The following is a 17,201-nucleotide window of genomic DNA, read 5'->3' as shown; positions in this document are numbered from 1 at the left end:
TACAAAGTATTTTGATCCTTCATTCTGTTGCAACATATCCTCACAAGAAACTTCACTCAAAATATAGTCTCTCACCAGAACTGGGATACCTAGAAGATTTCACCATTAAGAGGCTTGAAAGTCTGATATCAATAGTTAGATCAAAAATATTTTAACTCAAACTGTCAATAAAAAGATGATTAATTTCTAAAATAGTAAGATTATTTTGCTTATATGTAATTTGCCCCTTTATGGCTTGCACTTATATATGATTTTATGACAAGAAAGTAACACAATATATTTATTACTTAATGAAAAAATCAAACTTTAGTGAACTGATTCTGATGAAGCTTCTAGATCTTATGTCTGACAGAATATTCCTTTGCTTCTTGTATGTTATTCTGATAAACTATATTGGATTGGGGACTGTTGTTTAATTAATTTACTTAGCATGGTCCATGTATCCCAAAACTTATTTCCCATTAACATCTAACATAGCTGAGTGTTCCATCGAGTTCATTCAAGTGTCCAAGCTTTTAATATGGTGGACTAGCTGCATTTTGTTCAAACTTATTAGCATCAACATGCATGCTAATCTGATAATAAATGTGTGATTTGCTTAGAAGAGTAAAACATGTCACAAATTATAGATTCATTGTAGAGACATAAAGTCCAATCTAATCCAAAGGAAAACAGATTCTCGAGAGTCTAAGTGTAATTTCCATGCTCCATTACTTCGTAAGGCATAATTTGCATGCCTTGGTGCTTTAGATGATTTAGAGTTTGTCTTTAAACTTTACAGCATGATTGCACATGCTCATCGGCGCCTATTTGTCATTCTGTATTTTCAACTAGGTGTACAAGTATGTCCAATATAGAATACAACATCCAATCCCAACCTAATATGGCCCCAACAAAGATCTAAATTCTTGACCCATGAATTAAACATCCAATCAAACCAAGACACAAATATGCAACTAAACCAAGTGCAAAACTGGATGTGCGTTGATAGACCAAATAATTTTTTTTCAAAAAATGTCTTGTCTACCTCATAAAAATCAGATCCAAATCAGATTCACTCAATTGGATATGAGCCCAATCAGACCTATTAATAACCAACTGTATATTGAATCAAATCCAAGGAGTGATGTTAATTTGACAACTATATGTCAAGCTGAACCCAGTCCAACTTTGCCCACTTGAAGTCCTAGGGCATTATCTTATAATTAACATGTCAAACAGCTAATTAATACTATCATGTTTCTTCCATCCTAGAAGTTGTTGCATCAAGGATTTCAATCTCAATGTCCCCATACTGGTTTTATGGTACACCACTGTACTGACACATGGTATGCCACTGGAGATGAGATGGCAGTTGTATCATCTGTCAATACAGTACTGTATTGAGGTCAGATACAGTACTAGTGCCTTAGCAAGTCGGTGCAGTACATCCAGTATGGGCCAGTACAGGTTGATACAGAAAACATTGGTTCCATCAAATTTTAGATTCCCTATTCTAACTAAGAAATGATATTTGCACAGTAATTTTCTCCAGCTTTAGTAGTGTGATGATTTTCAAATACAAGATTAAGTGGACCTAATGAAATCATCTAGAGATCTGCAGATAATAAAAGGAGATGCTTGTACATATGTTTAAAAGATAATCATATGATACAATGTGTTGAAGGTAATGACAAACTCAAGCTACGCAACTGGTGCATACAACTAAACAAATATTCCTTTTGTTGTTCTTGTTTAAAAAAAGAAAAAGAAAACATCAGCTGCATGCAGCAGTGCTATGTTACTGTGATAATCAAATATAAGGAACAGCACAAAATTTGAAAGATTTAATAAAATGTAGCTATTTGCATCTCTTGTGCATTTGACACATAAAATTCTTTAATCAAGTATGCACTTACTTCATTCCATCCAAGAGTGACATGTTCTCCATCAGAGAGGCCAGAACCTGAAAAATCTAGTGTGAACACTGTAATCTTTGAAGGCAGCAAAATGATGGCAGCTTCACTAGCATCAGCCCGGCACCCACTGTTGCATGAGATATACAGTATGTTAATGAAACACTTTTAACTGTTAAATTCCATTCTATCAGAAGCTTTAAATGTGGCAAACAGAATTAGTAACTATGAAGTCCTCTGTGCGGTCAAAACACAAAGTTCAATTCTTTCTACACCATTAAAAATATGCATGTCAGTCAAAGATAACATTGATCGGATCCATAGAGAGAGTACTCTGACTGTGAGTAGAAAATCAATAATCATTGTTAGGCTAGTCAAGTTTATTCATTTTAACATCTGCACTACTACCAGAGATTTAGCTAGTTGACCTACAGATTCAGATGACCTGAACTTATCGACATATCGACAATTAGTTACACTTTTAGGAAGCCAATGATGCAAATAACATGGAAATGTAACCCAAGCATGCAAAAAATATAGCTTTACTTGCAGGCAATCATCATTCTTATAGCTTTTTTTCCCTTCTATCTTTTGTATAAGCTATACAAGCACATAAAGGCTTATTTTATTTTTGATGTGCAAAGTAGTTGTGTTAATTTGTATTTTAAAAAAAAAAAGTAATTTAAGCTATCAAAGCACATGTTTATCTAAGATGAATTATGAAATCAAATTCTAAAATTTAGTTAAACTATGTTAATTTATTTAATATACACAAAAAGAATAGTCTTGAGAAATTGAAGTTTGTCTGTAACACAAATGTCTAGTGTACAAGACACATACTGTAGTCATTTCGGGAAATAGTAGTGTTTACCCAAAGTAAAAACAGTTAACAACCTAACAATTTTTTCATAATATTTATCTAGAGATTATCAAATCTACAGCTTACTTCATGGCTTAAAGAATAGCCCCCATATTACTTTAGAATATATATACATGCACACACACACACATACATATACATATATATAAACTCCTTTTTTCACCCCAAAAAAAAAAAAATCCTTTTTAACATGATCCAGTCATACATTTTGAGTATACTTTTTGTTAATTTGTATTTTTTAAAAAAAGTAATTTAAGCTATCAAAGCACATGCTTATCTAAGATGAATTATGAAATCAAATTCTGGAATTTAGTTAAACTATGTTAATTTACTTAATATACGCAAAAAGAATAGTCTTGAGAAATTGAAGTTTGTCTGTAACACAAACGTCTAGCATACAAGACACATACTGTAGTCATTTCTGAAAATAGTAGTGTTTACCCAAAGTAAAAACAGTTAACAACCTAACAATTTTTTCATAATATTTATCTAGAGATTATCAAATCTACAGCTTACTTCATAGCTTAAAGAATAGCCCCCATATTACTTTAGAATATATATACATGCACACACACACACACACACACACACACATACATATACAAATATATAAACTCCTTTTTTCACCAAAAAAAAAAATTCCTTTTTAACATGATCCAGTCATACATTTTGAGTATACTTTTTTTTATAAGCCATCAAACAAAGATTTGTTTATCGCATTGTTTAGGGATAGTGTAATGTGGAACAGCAAAGTGATCAAAGAATTACCTTTGCAAAGGCAAATGGATACAAATGGAAACAAGAAATTCTATCACACTAAGGCTGCATTTGGCATCATTGTCACTTTTCTTTTTAAAAAAGAAATCTGGAAACAGAAATTCTATTTCTATTTTTTTCCAAATTCCGACAACTGAAAACATGTTTGGTTCACTCTCCTTTTTTTTTTTTTACAATAAGTGCCAGTAATAGGGCCTGCGATGTGGCCAGCAACAAGGTAGAGGGAGGTGGGATGGGGCCGGTGACATGGTCAAGGATAGGGAGAGCTTGATGTCAGGTAAAGAAGCAGTCGAGGGGGTGGCAGAAGGAAAGAAAGTGGGAATGGGGCCAGTGATGCGACCACGGATGAGGGATAGCTCAGCATCGGGTGGAGAGGTAGCCGCAAGACCCAAGAAGCTGGTGTGGTTGAGCAGGGGCGACATGGTTGAGGGCCAGATTGGGCGGAAGAAGAGGGGTCGGGAGGAAAAGGGTAAAAACCACCTTTTAAAAAAAAATGGATGTGAAAAACCTTTACTTTCACTTTTTTCCAGAAATAATGGTAGTTTAAAAAAAAAAAAAAAAAAAAAGATACAGAAACAAGGTAACCAAACATATTTTCTGCATTAAATTCGCTGTTTCTGTTTTTAAAAAAAGAAATAGAAAAAAAAAAACAGTGCCAAACAGGCCCTACATTTGTTAATTCCATATCAAAACCTCATTATCTCAACTGTATTTCTCTAATCATAAGAGTAAAGGAAAGAATCAAAAGTTGATTCTGCATAGAAATGGATCACAGCACAAATCTTCAAAATCAAGAATAGTTAGAGGCTGTATTTCAATATTGCATGTCATAAGGCCAATAAAAAAATTTAAAAAAAAAAAACTTGGTTATTGACTATTAAAAAACACAAACCGGATACTTTTGTAAAAGGAGAAAAAATGCAGAGAAGTATAAAACTAGATTTGAGATAATTACTAAGAAGTACTTTTATATAAATTGGAGGCACATTGTTAAATCCTTGATTTATGTTTCTTAGATATGGTATGGTAGAACTGACACCAGTCTACAAGTGTCTGTTCACCTGCAACTGGACAGATTGCAATTACAAATGCTGCAATTTTATTGCAGGTGTCTAACATAACTGTTTGGATGCCTGCAATTGCAAGTGCAGACTACATTTGAACAGCAAGAAGTGCCCAATCTTGTAATTGCAACAATAGGCAAAAATAGACGAAGATCCAATAACAAGATTTGTTGCAGTTGGATGCAACACTCAAAGGACTCCCTTCACCACTCTCCAACTGTTGAATTTTAATATTATATAATTTTAACATACAAAATATACTAAAATATTTTAATAAATACATTATGAAACATAAATTATTATTATTTACCCAGAATATAAATTATTATTACACTAGCATACATATTGCAATATCCATAAATTTTATAATATTATATCACTATAATGCTTATTGTTATAATGTTAATAGTATCACTATTATTATTATGATCATTATATGCTTATTTATTTGTTGCTGTTCCATCTAATAATTATTATAATGGTTTATACAAAATGTAATAATAATCATAATTACATTACAACCTCTACTACATAATAATTATTAGTTATCAATAATAATACACATTAAAAATAAATTTATGATTACAATAACATATCTAATGGTCATAATATTAAGTTGTTTATAGTGATATAATCAAAATAGCAATTATTGTTATAATAATTTAATAACATATTTATTTTCTATTAAATTTATAAAAATGGCATTATAATTTTTATGTGTCATATAAAAAGTATATTAATATAATAAAATATTGTCATCATATTATACTCACCTCAACTCATCATATTATATTACAACAATTACTATACTCATATTATAATAATCATTTAATACTATAAATATTATTACTACGACTATAATATACTCAATTATTATTGCATCTTATTATAATCTAGATATAATATTACAATAATCATTATTACTTTTTTATTGTTATACTATAATAGAAAAGTATATACAATAATAATTATTCTTATAATGTTACAATAATCATCTTCTAATGTAAATATTATTACTGAGAGTCTGTGATCAAAATATACTTATCTAACAATTATTATAATCTATAAAGTTAAAAAAATAACTATCCCATAATAATTATTAGTTGTTATCATAATTCATAATACATATTACAAATTTATATTTATGGTTGTAAAAATATTCTAATTATTGTAATATCAAATTATCCTAGAGTGATATTACGATGGTGATTGATGATGATAATACTTTCCATTAAAGCAATCCAATAATAATTTAATAATAAGATTACTTTCTGTTATAATTATAAACAAATATAATAATTATTGCATTATAAAAAAAAAGTTTACTATTTTCAAGGAGGTAAGCTTATCAAATCATTTACAGGGTTACCGGGGGTGGCAAAATATGATCCAATCCACCAACCCGACCCGTATTCGATCCAATATAAACTGATTTGGGTTCCGAATAAACAGATTCAGATCGTAAACAGGTCGATCCATTTAACCTATTTATTATTTGGGTCAGATCCAGATTTCATGTGTCTAACCTGCTTAATCCGTATAAGTTTTGGGTTGGACTAAATTAGCTGGTATATGGACCATTCAAATGGATTGGACAATGGGTTAATGGGCTTCTCTCGGTGTGCCTTTTTCCAAATTCCACCGATCCATGGTCCCCCCTCCCAATATCCCATGGCCCGCCTCCATATTGCGTGAGGTTCAATTGGACCACATCAAATCCCACGGTGGATAACACGACATGCTACCCTTGTATTTCACCAATTCACGATTGCGCCATGCTATTCCAACGTGGCTAGAGTTTTCTCGTCCCCATATTTTCCTTCTTTGCACCACCGCCGCTCCGGAGATAATGCCACCAACACTTCTTTGCCCCGCCAACCCCCAATCCCCCGAGAACTCGAACTCTGTCCTCCGCTTCCTCAAGGAGACCGGCCTCACCCACACCCACATCAAGATCCTCATCTCCTGGCACCCCACCCTCCTCTGCACCAACGTTCGGAGCCCATCGCACCCACGAGCTCAAGTCCAGCGGCTTTGCCGACCAGATGCTCATCCAATTGCTCCACTACAACACCTACACCCTCTGCCTCAAGGCGTCCTCCCCTGCCTCCGCTTCTGGCGCACCTTTTTCAATGGCGACAAGGGCAACCTCCTCCGTGCCTTGAAGCGCAACCGCAACCTGATCAACCATGACATCGATAGGAGAGGCTGTCACCTGTCGGATGGAGATGCGGCGAGGACGCGGAGAGGCGGCCAAGGGTGCAGGTTGGCAAAGAGATGGCCGAGATCGCAGTGAGGGCGAAGATGCGAGAAATGATAGGTTTTTCTAAAATTTTTTATTTTTTTTAAATGGGTCGTAAATGAGTTGGGTTCTAATTTTTTTAACTAGATTATAAACGGATCGTAAATAGGTCGGATCGGATAACCTGTTTATTAAGTAGGTCGGGTTCGGATTTTAAAATCTGACTTGTTTAATAAATATGTCGGGTCCGGATTCAGAATTTTTTGATTCGACCCATATCTGACCGACCCATTTATACCCGACCTGATTGCCACCCCTAGACTTACCATCTCCTTTTGACATTATACAACAATACAATTGCAATTGCATTTGCAGTTTTCAACAACAACCAACCAAACAAAAACAGCTTTTGCAATTGAAATTCCAATTTCAGCATTTCCAATCAAAGCGTCTATTCGAATTGCCGGAAATGAATTGCAAGCAAACAAATAGCTCCTTAGTGAATATATGGTTGTACATATTGTTTCATTTAGACATGTAAAAATTCTCATTTTATTTAAACAACATAAATTTTACATGAAAATGCACTTTTGTTCTAAAAAGGAAAAAGAAAATGATTTCAAAGTTAGAAAATAAGCTTACAAGTCCAACATCTATGACATGTACATAATTGTGACTCAAGAAATAGTCCTCGATGAATGTCACATTCCTTTCAAATTAATAACATTTTTAGTATTATATGGTTCCTTTTTCATATCATAACAAGAAATATACAATAGCTAGAAATTTGTGAAGATATGATCTGCAAATTTCTTCCCTCCCCCCCCCCCCCAACCCCACTCTTTCCTTTTTCTCTTGCTAAATTTTCATTCTTTAGATAGTGCAATGGCATATAATTGCTTCAACTGAAAAAGAACTTATTCAGGTGTCCACCAGCTTTAAGTAATTCAAAAAGCCTAAACTACACAACAGTGGCTCAAGACAACCAAAATTGGTTGATTTTAAAGCCGGTCCCTTCAAAGAAGTGACATATATGCTGGTCCACTTATAGTTGTTATGACTTATGAGCCTGGTTTTAAACCGCAATGGTACATCCCATGAAAAGTTTTAAATCCCAATGGGACATCCCATGGGATGCTGGGACAGGATACCTTCCCAAGTGTTGGAATGGGACCATCCTGCCATAATCATAGTATCCTGATCAGTGTGTCCTAGGACATCCCCTGTCCTGACACTAGGACATCCCCCGTTCCAAATGTTAGGATGGGACAAGATGACGACACATCATGTTCCACAGAAAAACCAAGACAGCCCTATCCCACGGGACTTAGAACCTTGCTTATGAGTACAAAAAAGTTTTATCATACTAGTCTCAGCTGATAACTTCTCTATGATTAAACCTTGAATGAACTCAACCTAATGAAAGTTCTATAATACCAGCTTGATGTCTAGGCCTTACCAAACCATGGATCCTCCTTAGGTAATTTTAGAACATGAAATAAAAATACAGTGTCAGGCAGCATAAATGAAATATTTCCATATTGCAGGCTCGATTAGCAATAGACAGTAATGACTACAAATGTATGTAAGTGTTCTTAACACTTACAAAAATATTGACATATTTTCCATTTTCTTTTTTCTAATTCTGCTATTTAATCTGTGCATCTTCAGTGCTGATGAAACAGAACAATAAATTTAACCTTTCAGGAGAATGAATGGCAAAGAAGGATCCAAAAGACTACAACCGTAGCTGAATGAAGCTGCGATCATGCTTTTATTTGGTTATCAATTATCTTTCCATTTGTTGTTATTACTGTAATTAAAAATCTTGAATCAGGAACATCCATACATACAGCTAAAAGTGGGGTAGCATTTTTCAAGAGCAAAAAAACTTCTCAATTTTAGCTTCCTATGAACATGTATAACCTAGAATGCAAGGATCCTTCAAATCACATGCCGTGTTTCAGAATCAGACACATTTCGGATACCAGTACTCATTGGATGCTTTATTTTCTTTCTTTTCTTGATGTTGACCTTTTAATGATGAATGGTCGATATTGGAGTTTATGATGTTCATATTTAACATGAAGTATGGATAGGAGTCAGGATTTGAATTATAACCAAATGATGAGCTTGTAAAAGTTAATACTATTATGTAAAGGACAGACCATGTTATTTTGATAGCCTATTATGCTTTAAGGATGTTTCTTAACATGTGTGTATGTGTATATCTGCATGAATGTAATGTATTCAGGAATGTAATGTATTCATGAATGTAATGTATTCATTGGCATATCCTAGCTATATCATATCCTACTTTTTCAAGGTTTGCCTATTGGTGTATTTGTATGACGTCGTATCTATATCCCTTATCCATATCCATGCTTCTTAAGCTATAAGAAATGTAAATGGAATGCAAACATCCAATCCTAGTAGGAAGAGATCTCCAAGTATAATGAAAAATGAAAATTCAATCTGCTACTTTTTTACTACCTGTTCCCATGACAGTATATGACACAGGGAAGGGGCTTTCCTTCTGTCATCACAAGTGGCACATAATGACTGCACTGAAGTTTTTTTCCTTGACCATTTATAACCTACAGCAGTAGCTACACATTTAGTAAAATCAACCAGATAAAACAATAATGCAATTTAAAGCACATAGTTGCACTAGCTAGCTTCCATCTGTCCAATGGAAGCATAAGATAAAAACTGCTGAAACCAATACTTGCCAGGCAATTAAGTCATTCTTACTACAGTTACCCAATAATGCAACTAAACAGTGTCTTGAATAATCATAGATTTAGCACCATGAACTACTCTGCTAGAAAATAACCTGGGTATCAGGGTGTGTATACGTGTCAACAGAAACAATGAATTAAGTCTATCAACTGATTAAAAATGATTGAACTTTTAGATAGGACAAAATTCAAATCATCTATCAAAGCAAAAAGCAGAAAGAAAAGAATCTGGTTCTTTTGGCATGATGATTTCTGACTATATCCAATGGTCAAATTTGATCCAATAACTTAAAAACTAATGACCAATTGTTAGACATCCTTCCCTGTCACCCACCTAAGCAGGTGGGCAATTACTTATTGTTTGAACATGTCTATGCATGTATATCTCTGTATTTTTATATATGTTTGAATGCATCCAACTGTTTGCATCCTATGTACATCAAAATAAAATATGATTTTCTTTGGGACTAATCTAACATATCTGACTTCAAACAAGCATCCCAAAGTTCTGGGTGAAATTGTAGGCTATAGGCCAAGAAACCATTTGAGCTCAAACAACAAACTGTCCGTGCTATTACTCTATTATATTATTATGGGTTCGAGAATAGTTTTACAAACCATAATATATTTTGAAACCTGAGAATTGTCCTTTTTGATATTGACAATTATTTAAACAAAATTTTCGATGCATACGATTTGAGATTTGATCATACAATTTTAGTAGATGAATCAGATAATGATTGCATCATTTTATGTGAAGCCCATTGTAAAGAGCGGGCATCGTAATGTCTAGGTTAAGGTCCATGAAAAAGAGTGTTGAGTTATTTAAAGGGGGCTTCAACTCACAACAAAGCATGAATTCGAAACTGGTTGGAATCGGCTGCATGAACCATTTTCCTCCATTCGACTTGGTTTAGCACAATCCTTGCTAAAAGATGTTGAAATATCAAGTCCATCCTTACTACTACATTCCATATGATTTTAGGTCTACCTCTACCCCTCTTCATTCCTTCTACAAGTAACAAATCACTCCTTCGTATTGGTACATCCCTCGGCCCATGTTGTACATGTTCAAACCATCTAAGTCATCCTTTTCTCAATTTGTCCTCAATTGGTACTAACTCCTTCTAATGAATGACTTCATTTCTTAAGCTATCTTTTCTTGCATTATCATACATTCATCTCAGCATTCTCATTTCAGCCACACTCTTCTTGTGCACAAGTTGTTTTCTAAATCCAATATTTTGTACCATAAAACCATAAAGCATAGCCAGTCATATGGCCGTCCTATAGATAACATCCACTTCAATCTCCCCTTCCTCATTAACAAGTAATCCTAAATACTGAAAAATCATTCTTAGGAACTTCATGATCCTCAATTTTCAGTTCATTTTCATCTTTATTTCTAATTTTATTAAAATTGCATTTCATGTATTCCATCTTGGTTCTACTTAACCTAAAACCCTTGAATCCTAATAGGACAGCCCTTTTGTTACATTTAGCATCAATGGTTACAAAAGAAACTACAAGAAGTGATACACATTTATATCAATCAACTGCAAACAGAATAAGTTTAACTGCAAAAAAAGTAGTTATTATACACAGGCATATCACTGCAAGTTTATAGCCTAATAAGGTTAACCAATAAATATTACCTCCAAGTCCTTCCTCTGGTACCAACGTCCCCTTAGCATAAACTCTGGATCCAACAAATCATTTTTTGGACTATAATCAGCTCTGAAATGCAAAACATACAAGTTACTGCAGCCTCTGAAATTGAAGGGGCAATGAAAGGAAGCACAAATCAATCACAAAGAGCAGTTACTATAATTTAAATGTCCATGCAAGCATTAGTTTATTATTGTAAGATTCAATTTGCTGCGTCTGTACCTGATAAAATCATTTACTTATGTGCACTAGTCCAAGAAGCCAAGGAACCAGGGTCACCCTCAAGCCTAGTAAACTTCAATTGGTAGAACAAAACTAAGATAATCAAACAATAACCATGATAATCCAGCCTTATCTCATATTTATAGGTTGCTTTCACAAATCCATTTTTTCCATTAATATGGATCGATGGTTTAATCCTTCAGGCAAGGTTTGCTTATCTTTCTCAAAATTTTCATTGAAATCTCCTAAGGTCTGCCTCCCCTTTTAACCCTTGAAAACTAATGTAACTGCTAATGAGGGCTACAATGGTCTTCATCACATGACAATAAGCAATTTGTAGTTTATTGAAGAAATTTTAAGATTCCATCTAATTGATATTACAAGTTGATTACTTGTTTCACACAAAGTAAACACCAACAATCTCACCTCAGCAGCACTTATCTCACATAGAGGCTAATGCAATAATCCAGCAGTACATTCTGCTTTTCTTTTATTTTAGGCAACATGATCACAGTAATAGATTAATTATGCTGATTTTTCTTACAAAAGAAAAGAACATACAAATTAGACAGTCTTCAATAGCTTTAAATTTGTCTTAACAAGTTTAAAAAACTTACTTTATTCAAAGAGGAAGAACATGTTCAAAGCTAATGGAGCAAGATTTGAGTGCAAGGGGGTTAATATACGTGTCTTATTTGTTTTTTCTTCTCTGTTTAATAGGGCCATCCAGCTGATTTAATAATTTTAGGGATGCGAGAGAGTTTATTTTAGGGGTCATTGCTTGGTGCAATGGTGAAGGCTTGGGCTGACAAGTGCAATGGCACTGGTTCGAGCCCCAGGAAAGCAACTTTGTATAATAAAATGCCAAAGGTTAGGTTTATCCCTACTTACCCACCTAATACGCTAAGATGCCAGCAACATAAAATAGCCATTTTTAGAGGGTTTATTTTGCCTTTAATAGGTTTTAGATGATCAAGAGCAAAAAAACAGGTTACGACATCTAGATTTCTAGTTGACATGAAGTTAGAGTAGTGGGTTCTACAAATTAATATCCAAAGACCATTATAAAGCAGTTGTATTAGGTGCCATTACCACCTTCAAAGCATTAGTCCAGCAAAAAGACATGGCATCTTCCTAGGCCTGCCAAAATAGCAATCTACATTTTTTATTCTCTCCCACATCAATTGACAGCAAGTTCTTTCTTCGCTCCTTTCATAAGGTTGAGCAGCAAACCAACTGAACCATTGGGAAACAACTCAAACTAGGCACAATAATGAGCTTATTTCCAGCTCATTTCATTGTCATCAAGTAATTACCAAAGATGGTGCCCCTCATTTATCTCCTAAACACATCTAACATCACATGTTGCAAAATGATCTTCTTCAGAAAGGTGATAGGACTAGATAAGAACCTGAAAACAAACATTTTCGACCAAAACATAAAGCTCAGGAGACACAATGGACCAAGCTGGAAAGCTGGAAACTTTACTCTTCTTCTCCAGCACCTTCCACCCTCAGACCGATGGCCATATTGAGGGTGTAAATTAGAGTTTGGTATAACCTTCTTTATTTTAATAGCTAACCAGCAGGGAGAATAAAACTTGATCACTCTCCAAGCTGAGTTTTCTGTATCAACTCGATTACCTACACCAACTAGTCATTCTCTATGCTGGCTGTTGCCACGGATTCATGATTATTATGCATCTTCCTCTTGCCTTTGCCTATCTAAAGTAAGACTAGCAAGAACTGAGAATCCCTTATCCACAATGTCAGAAGCATTCATGTGGCAGTGCAGAAGCGAATTATCATGAAGCAGAAACTCACCAGCAATGTGTCCACAAAAGATTAAAAACAGATGTCCGATGTAAAATGGATGATAGATTGATAGGTCATCATTCATATTAGACCCAACCAATTCACACCTAGAACTTCCTCAATCATCAATCAAGAAAGGATTATTCAAAAACCCTTTGGTGACTTGGCAACAATGCCTACTTGCTCAAGCTTCTTGAGAACGTAAAGATTAGTCTTATCTTTGCTCTTTAGTATCACAATTTTGAAATGTTTAGCTTGGAAACAGGCATTATCAACAAGATTTGCAATTTTTCGATTCCTTCCTTGGCAAGCAGCATCAACTTGCTCAAGCTTCTTGAGAATCTAAAGATTAATCTTTGGTATCACAAATTGGAAATAGTTAGTTTGGTGGCAACAAGGCACCATGAACAAGGTTTACAATCTTTAGATTCCTTCCTTGGCAAGCAGCATCAACTTTAAAGTGGACGAAGTCCTTGACAACTAGATCATGGCAACTCATAACCATGCCTACCAAAAGTGCTAAGTCATATAATGTGGACAGCTTTAACTGAAAAGGACCTTGATCAAGAAGGAAAAATCTGAACTGGCTTAACTTAAAACTACATGAGCAGTACCAACTACCAAGTATATCAATTATCTAACGAAGTATTTCAAACTGATGGCAATTAAAGCAGGCAACCAAACATACAAAAGACAAACTGGATTTTGAAGAATGCAGTTAAATCTAGCAATCAAAAGAAACTTCATTAGGGTTTGTCTGTATGTATTTAGAGGACTCAACAACTTTCATGGCACTTGAGTTTGAAAGAGCGACCAAAACATTGGAGTCCAAATAAAGGAGATAGGTTGAATATGTCATAAATTGTCAAAGTGTAAGTCTAGAACACCTAATTTCATGTGCACATCACATTGAAAAGTATTTACATTGCGTCAGATTGTGATTAGCACAAGTCAATTCTGATAGTCTGTGAGTTGTACACAAAGTCATTAGCACACCTAGACAAGAATCACCCTAACATGCAAATATTCCTAGTTCTTCTGATCTTTTAAGTTTGAATAAAGCACTTCTTTTTTAAAATGTTATAGCCTCTGTTCTCTTATGTAGTGAGATACCTTGCAACTTTTCGTAGTATGGCACTAGAAAGTTCATTCAGAGACCCTGGCAAGACTTGTCACACTAGCAATCAAATCCTCATGGAAGATAATATCTTGACACCAAAGGTCGACTGGGCATAGGTGTGCCCTTCTAGTTATCCCCTCTTATCCCACACTTCTCTTCCCCTTGTTTTGATCTTTAGATCCTCTTTTCGTTATGCTTCTATAACTTCTCTATTAGTCCAGACTCCAGATGTTCTCATTTGCAATTATCCTTGCTTTCATGTGTGCATACAGCCTACTTTAGAACCCAAGCAAGGCAGGTAAACCCAGCAACCATATTTAATCAGGTTGTTGTCAGGAAGTAATTGAAAAGTGGTAGATCATCAATGCCACTGTACCCACTGTGGTGCAGAAAGGAAAACATTGTAAATTGGTTCTAGCACCTTTTAACAAAGCATTGGACTCAGCAAGTGGTGTAAAGCTTCTAAATTCAGGCTAGGATTTTAACTGCAGGATCAGGTAAGCCATTGCCACGTAGCAACATGTAAGTCTCCTTGACTCAAACTTCATAAAATATGTAGATCCTGATGCTCCCAAAGAGAAGGGAGAGGAATACAGGTGATGCAGTCCAAAAGAATTTGGGAACAAATGCCCAACATGACACCTGGTTTTTGACAATGTAACCCAAGAGGCCAGGATGGTTAGGTCCAAATCTTGAACATCACAAGGCAAGGTGATATCAAAGCGCCATGAGGCTTCCTAAGAAACAACAAAGTGGACATTAACCACGGCACATTGAAATCCATAACCAGCCAGGCATCCTTGACACCCTCGATCCATAAGTCAAAGATTTTAAATTATGATAGTTCCACCAATTCCCATATAATGAATACTTAGCAAAAATCATTTGCTCCAAAGTCAATAATAGAATGGAACCAAGATAAGACACCTAACATGGAAGCCGAAGAGAAAGCCTTTTATGATATAACAAGAAGATAAATTCCGAAGTGACTACTATCACTTCCTTTCTAGTATTTTTAAGTGTTAAACAATTCTCACTCCCTTGAAAATAATTCTACCCCTCAGCATAATTTATTTGAAGGGTTCAAAGATGCAAACTTCTTATTCAAATGCAGTTCTAAAAATAAACTTATGAACTATGAAAGATAAATATTTCCCATCAGTAGTGTACTTTGGTAGTACATGAGGTAGATTGGCATCTTCTAGATAGATATCTCTAAACACCACCTGATCATACTACCAGATCTATATGGGACATCCAAGGGATACAATGATGGGCCTATCTTTCAGTTGTACATGGTGGTGTTGATCTGACCAACCCTAACCAAATCCAACCCGTCCATAGTTCAATCAGCAAATCCATCATACCCTACCTAAAGAATATCTAAAGCAAATTCATAAAACTGCTGTTGGAGATTCAGTTGAAACGAGTCACTGACTAAGCTGCCTCTGATCATGACTGATGGCTCAAATGCACATTTTTCTGAATTTCACTATCATAACACACACCCCACTCTTATCAAATCGGCATGATTAGAAATTATCAAGCAAGAAAAGGAATAACCGATTTAACTGGAAATCAAGGAAAAAAAACCAAAAAAAAAAAACAAGAATCATTGTGTTTCCCACCCAAATTCACTTTATTTCACGAACCAAACAAGAATTCAACCCGAATCAAACCAAATTTTTGGACCCTAAAATAAAAACATAATCCAACAAGACATGACGAAACCCTCGGTCTATCCAATTAAAGAACGAGAGAATCGGAAGAAAACCCAAAGAATCGAACTAAATCATTCTCATACCTCGGTGGGCGAATGATGAAATTGACGAGCTGGTCCATACCAATCAAAGAATCAAATTCGAATGGAGGAAGTCGAGAGATTTTCCTTCGGATTTTGAACAGCGGAGAAGAAGGGAGCAGAGAGAAAGGCCTTTCCCTTTCTTGTTATTCTCCGCTTCTTTTTTCTTTCGCAGCCCAAGAAGAGAGAGGGGGCGGACGGAAATAAAGCTCAGGCGATTTAAGCTCGTGCGAAGGGATCCTTGGTGTCACGTGCGTCCAAGGTCGTCCCTGGGTGGTGGGGCCCGGTTCCCTATCATTGCATCGTCCAATCCGACCGAGTTCGTAGATTCTTCGCGAAGGGAGGAGGGACGGCTGGTGGCTGCGAGCTGCCTTCGCAGCCAATTGACCTGGCCACTCCCGGAAGACGGTGTGAGGCGCGGCTGCCAGGGTGTGGCATGACATTGGGGTACATGTTAAGTACATCCGGACCTATTGCCATAATTAACAAAGGGACCGGATCCTCTTAATTTCGGAACCAAACTTAACCGTCCAATTTTGCAATCATGGCCATCCACACGCACCCATGTAGCTGTAAGAATTCGTGCAAGATTTAATCTCATTTAATTATATATTTAAAAAATTTTAAATTTTTATATAAGACCTGTTGCTGCAGCTTTTTAATTCCGATCGGAGCTGCTGGAGTTGGTCGAGAATTGTGGATACGACAAAATCTATAAAAACAAGTTCTGATTAGAGTTAGTTCTAGCGAAGATCCTCCAACGGCTTAGTCAGGAAGCTCGAATAGCTGAGAAAGAGTGCGATAGAGGTGTGAGTGTGCATATCTGGAGGATCTCTTTTTTAATTTTATTTATAAAAAAATGAGAACCGTAAGAGGAAAAGTGATGAAAGACCATTCTGATCTTTCCAGTTATACCATTCCATAATATCTGAGGGGTTTTGGTAGTGGACGTCACCTTATCCGATGTGCAGTCAGCT

The 17,201-nt window shown here is 35.4% G+C and overlaps 1 protein-coding gene across 2 annotated transcripts in view; it reads right to left on the bottom strand.

Moving 5' to 3' along the window:
- The window catches only part of LOC105060435 (uncharacterized), a 61,352-nt gene extending 44,933 nt beyond the window's left edge, over positions 1 to 16,419 (bottom strand). For both annotated transcript variants that reach the window (XM_010944126.3, XM_073260653.1), the window contains exons 1-4: positions 16,228 to 16,419; positions 11,255 to 11,336; positions 9,352 to 9,455; positions 1,899 to 2,025 (exon numbers count right to left, since the gene is read on the bottom strand). In XM_010944126.3, coding sequence (XP_010942428.1) covers positions 1,899 to 2,025; positions 9,352 to 9,455; positions 11,255 to 11,336; positions 16,228 to 16,265 — 351 coding nt within the window. In that variant the 5' untranslated portion in view covers positions 16,266 to 16,419. The remainder of the gene's footprint in view (positions 1 to 1,898; positions 2,026 to 9,351; positions 9,456 to 11,254; positions 11,337 to 16,227) is intronic.
- Positions 16,420 to 17,201: the final 782 nt, after the last annotated feature.

This window comes from Elaeis guineensis, chromosome 7 (assembly GCF_000442705.2).
Source record: "Elaeis guineensis isolate ETL-2024a chromosome 7, EG11, whole genome shotgun sequence".
NCBI classification, from domain to species: Eukaryota; Viridiplantae; Streptophyta; class Magnoliopsida; order Arecales; family Arecaceae; genus Elaeis; species Elaeis guineensis.
The sequence above is the reverse complement of the archived record's forward strand: the minus strand, read 5'-3'. Positions and strand labels throughout refer to the sequence as shown.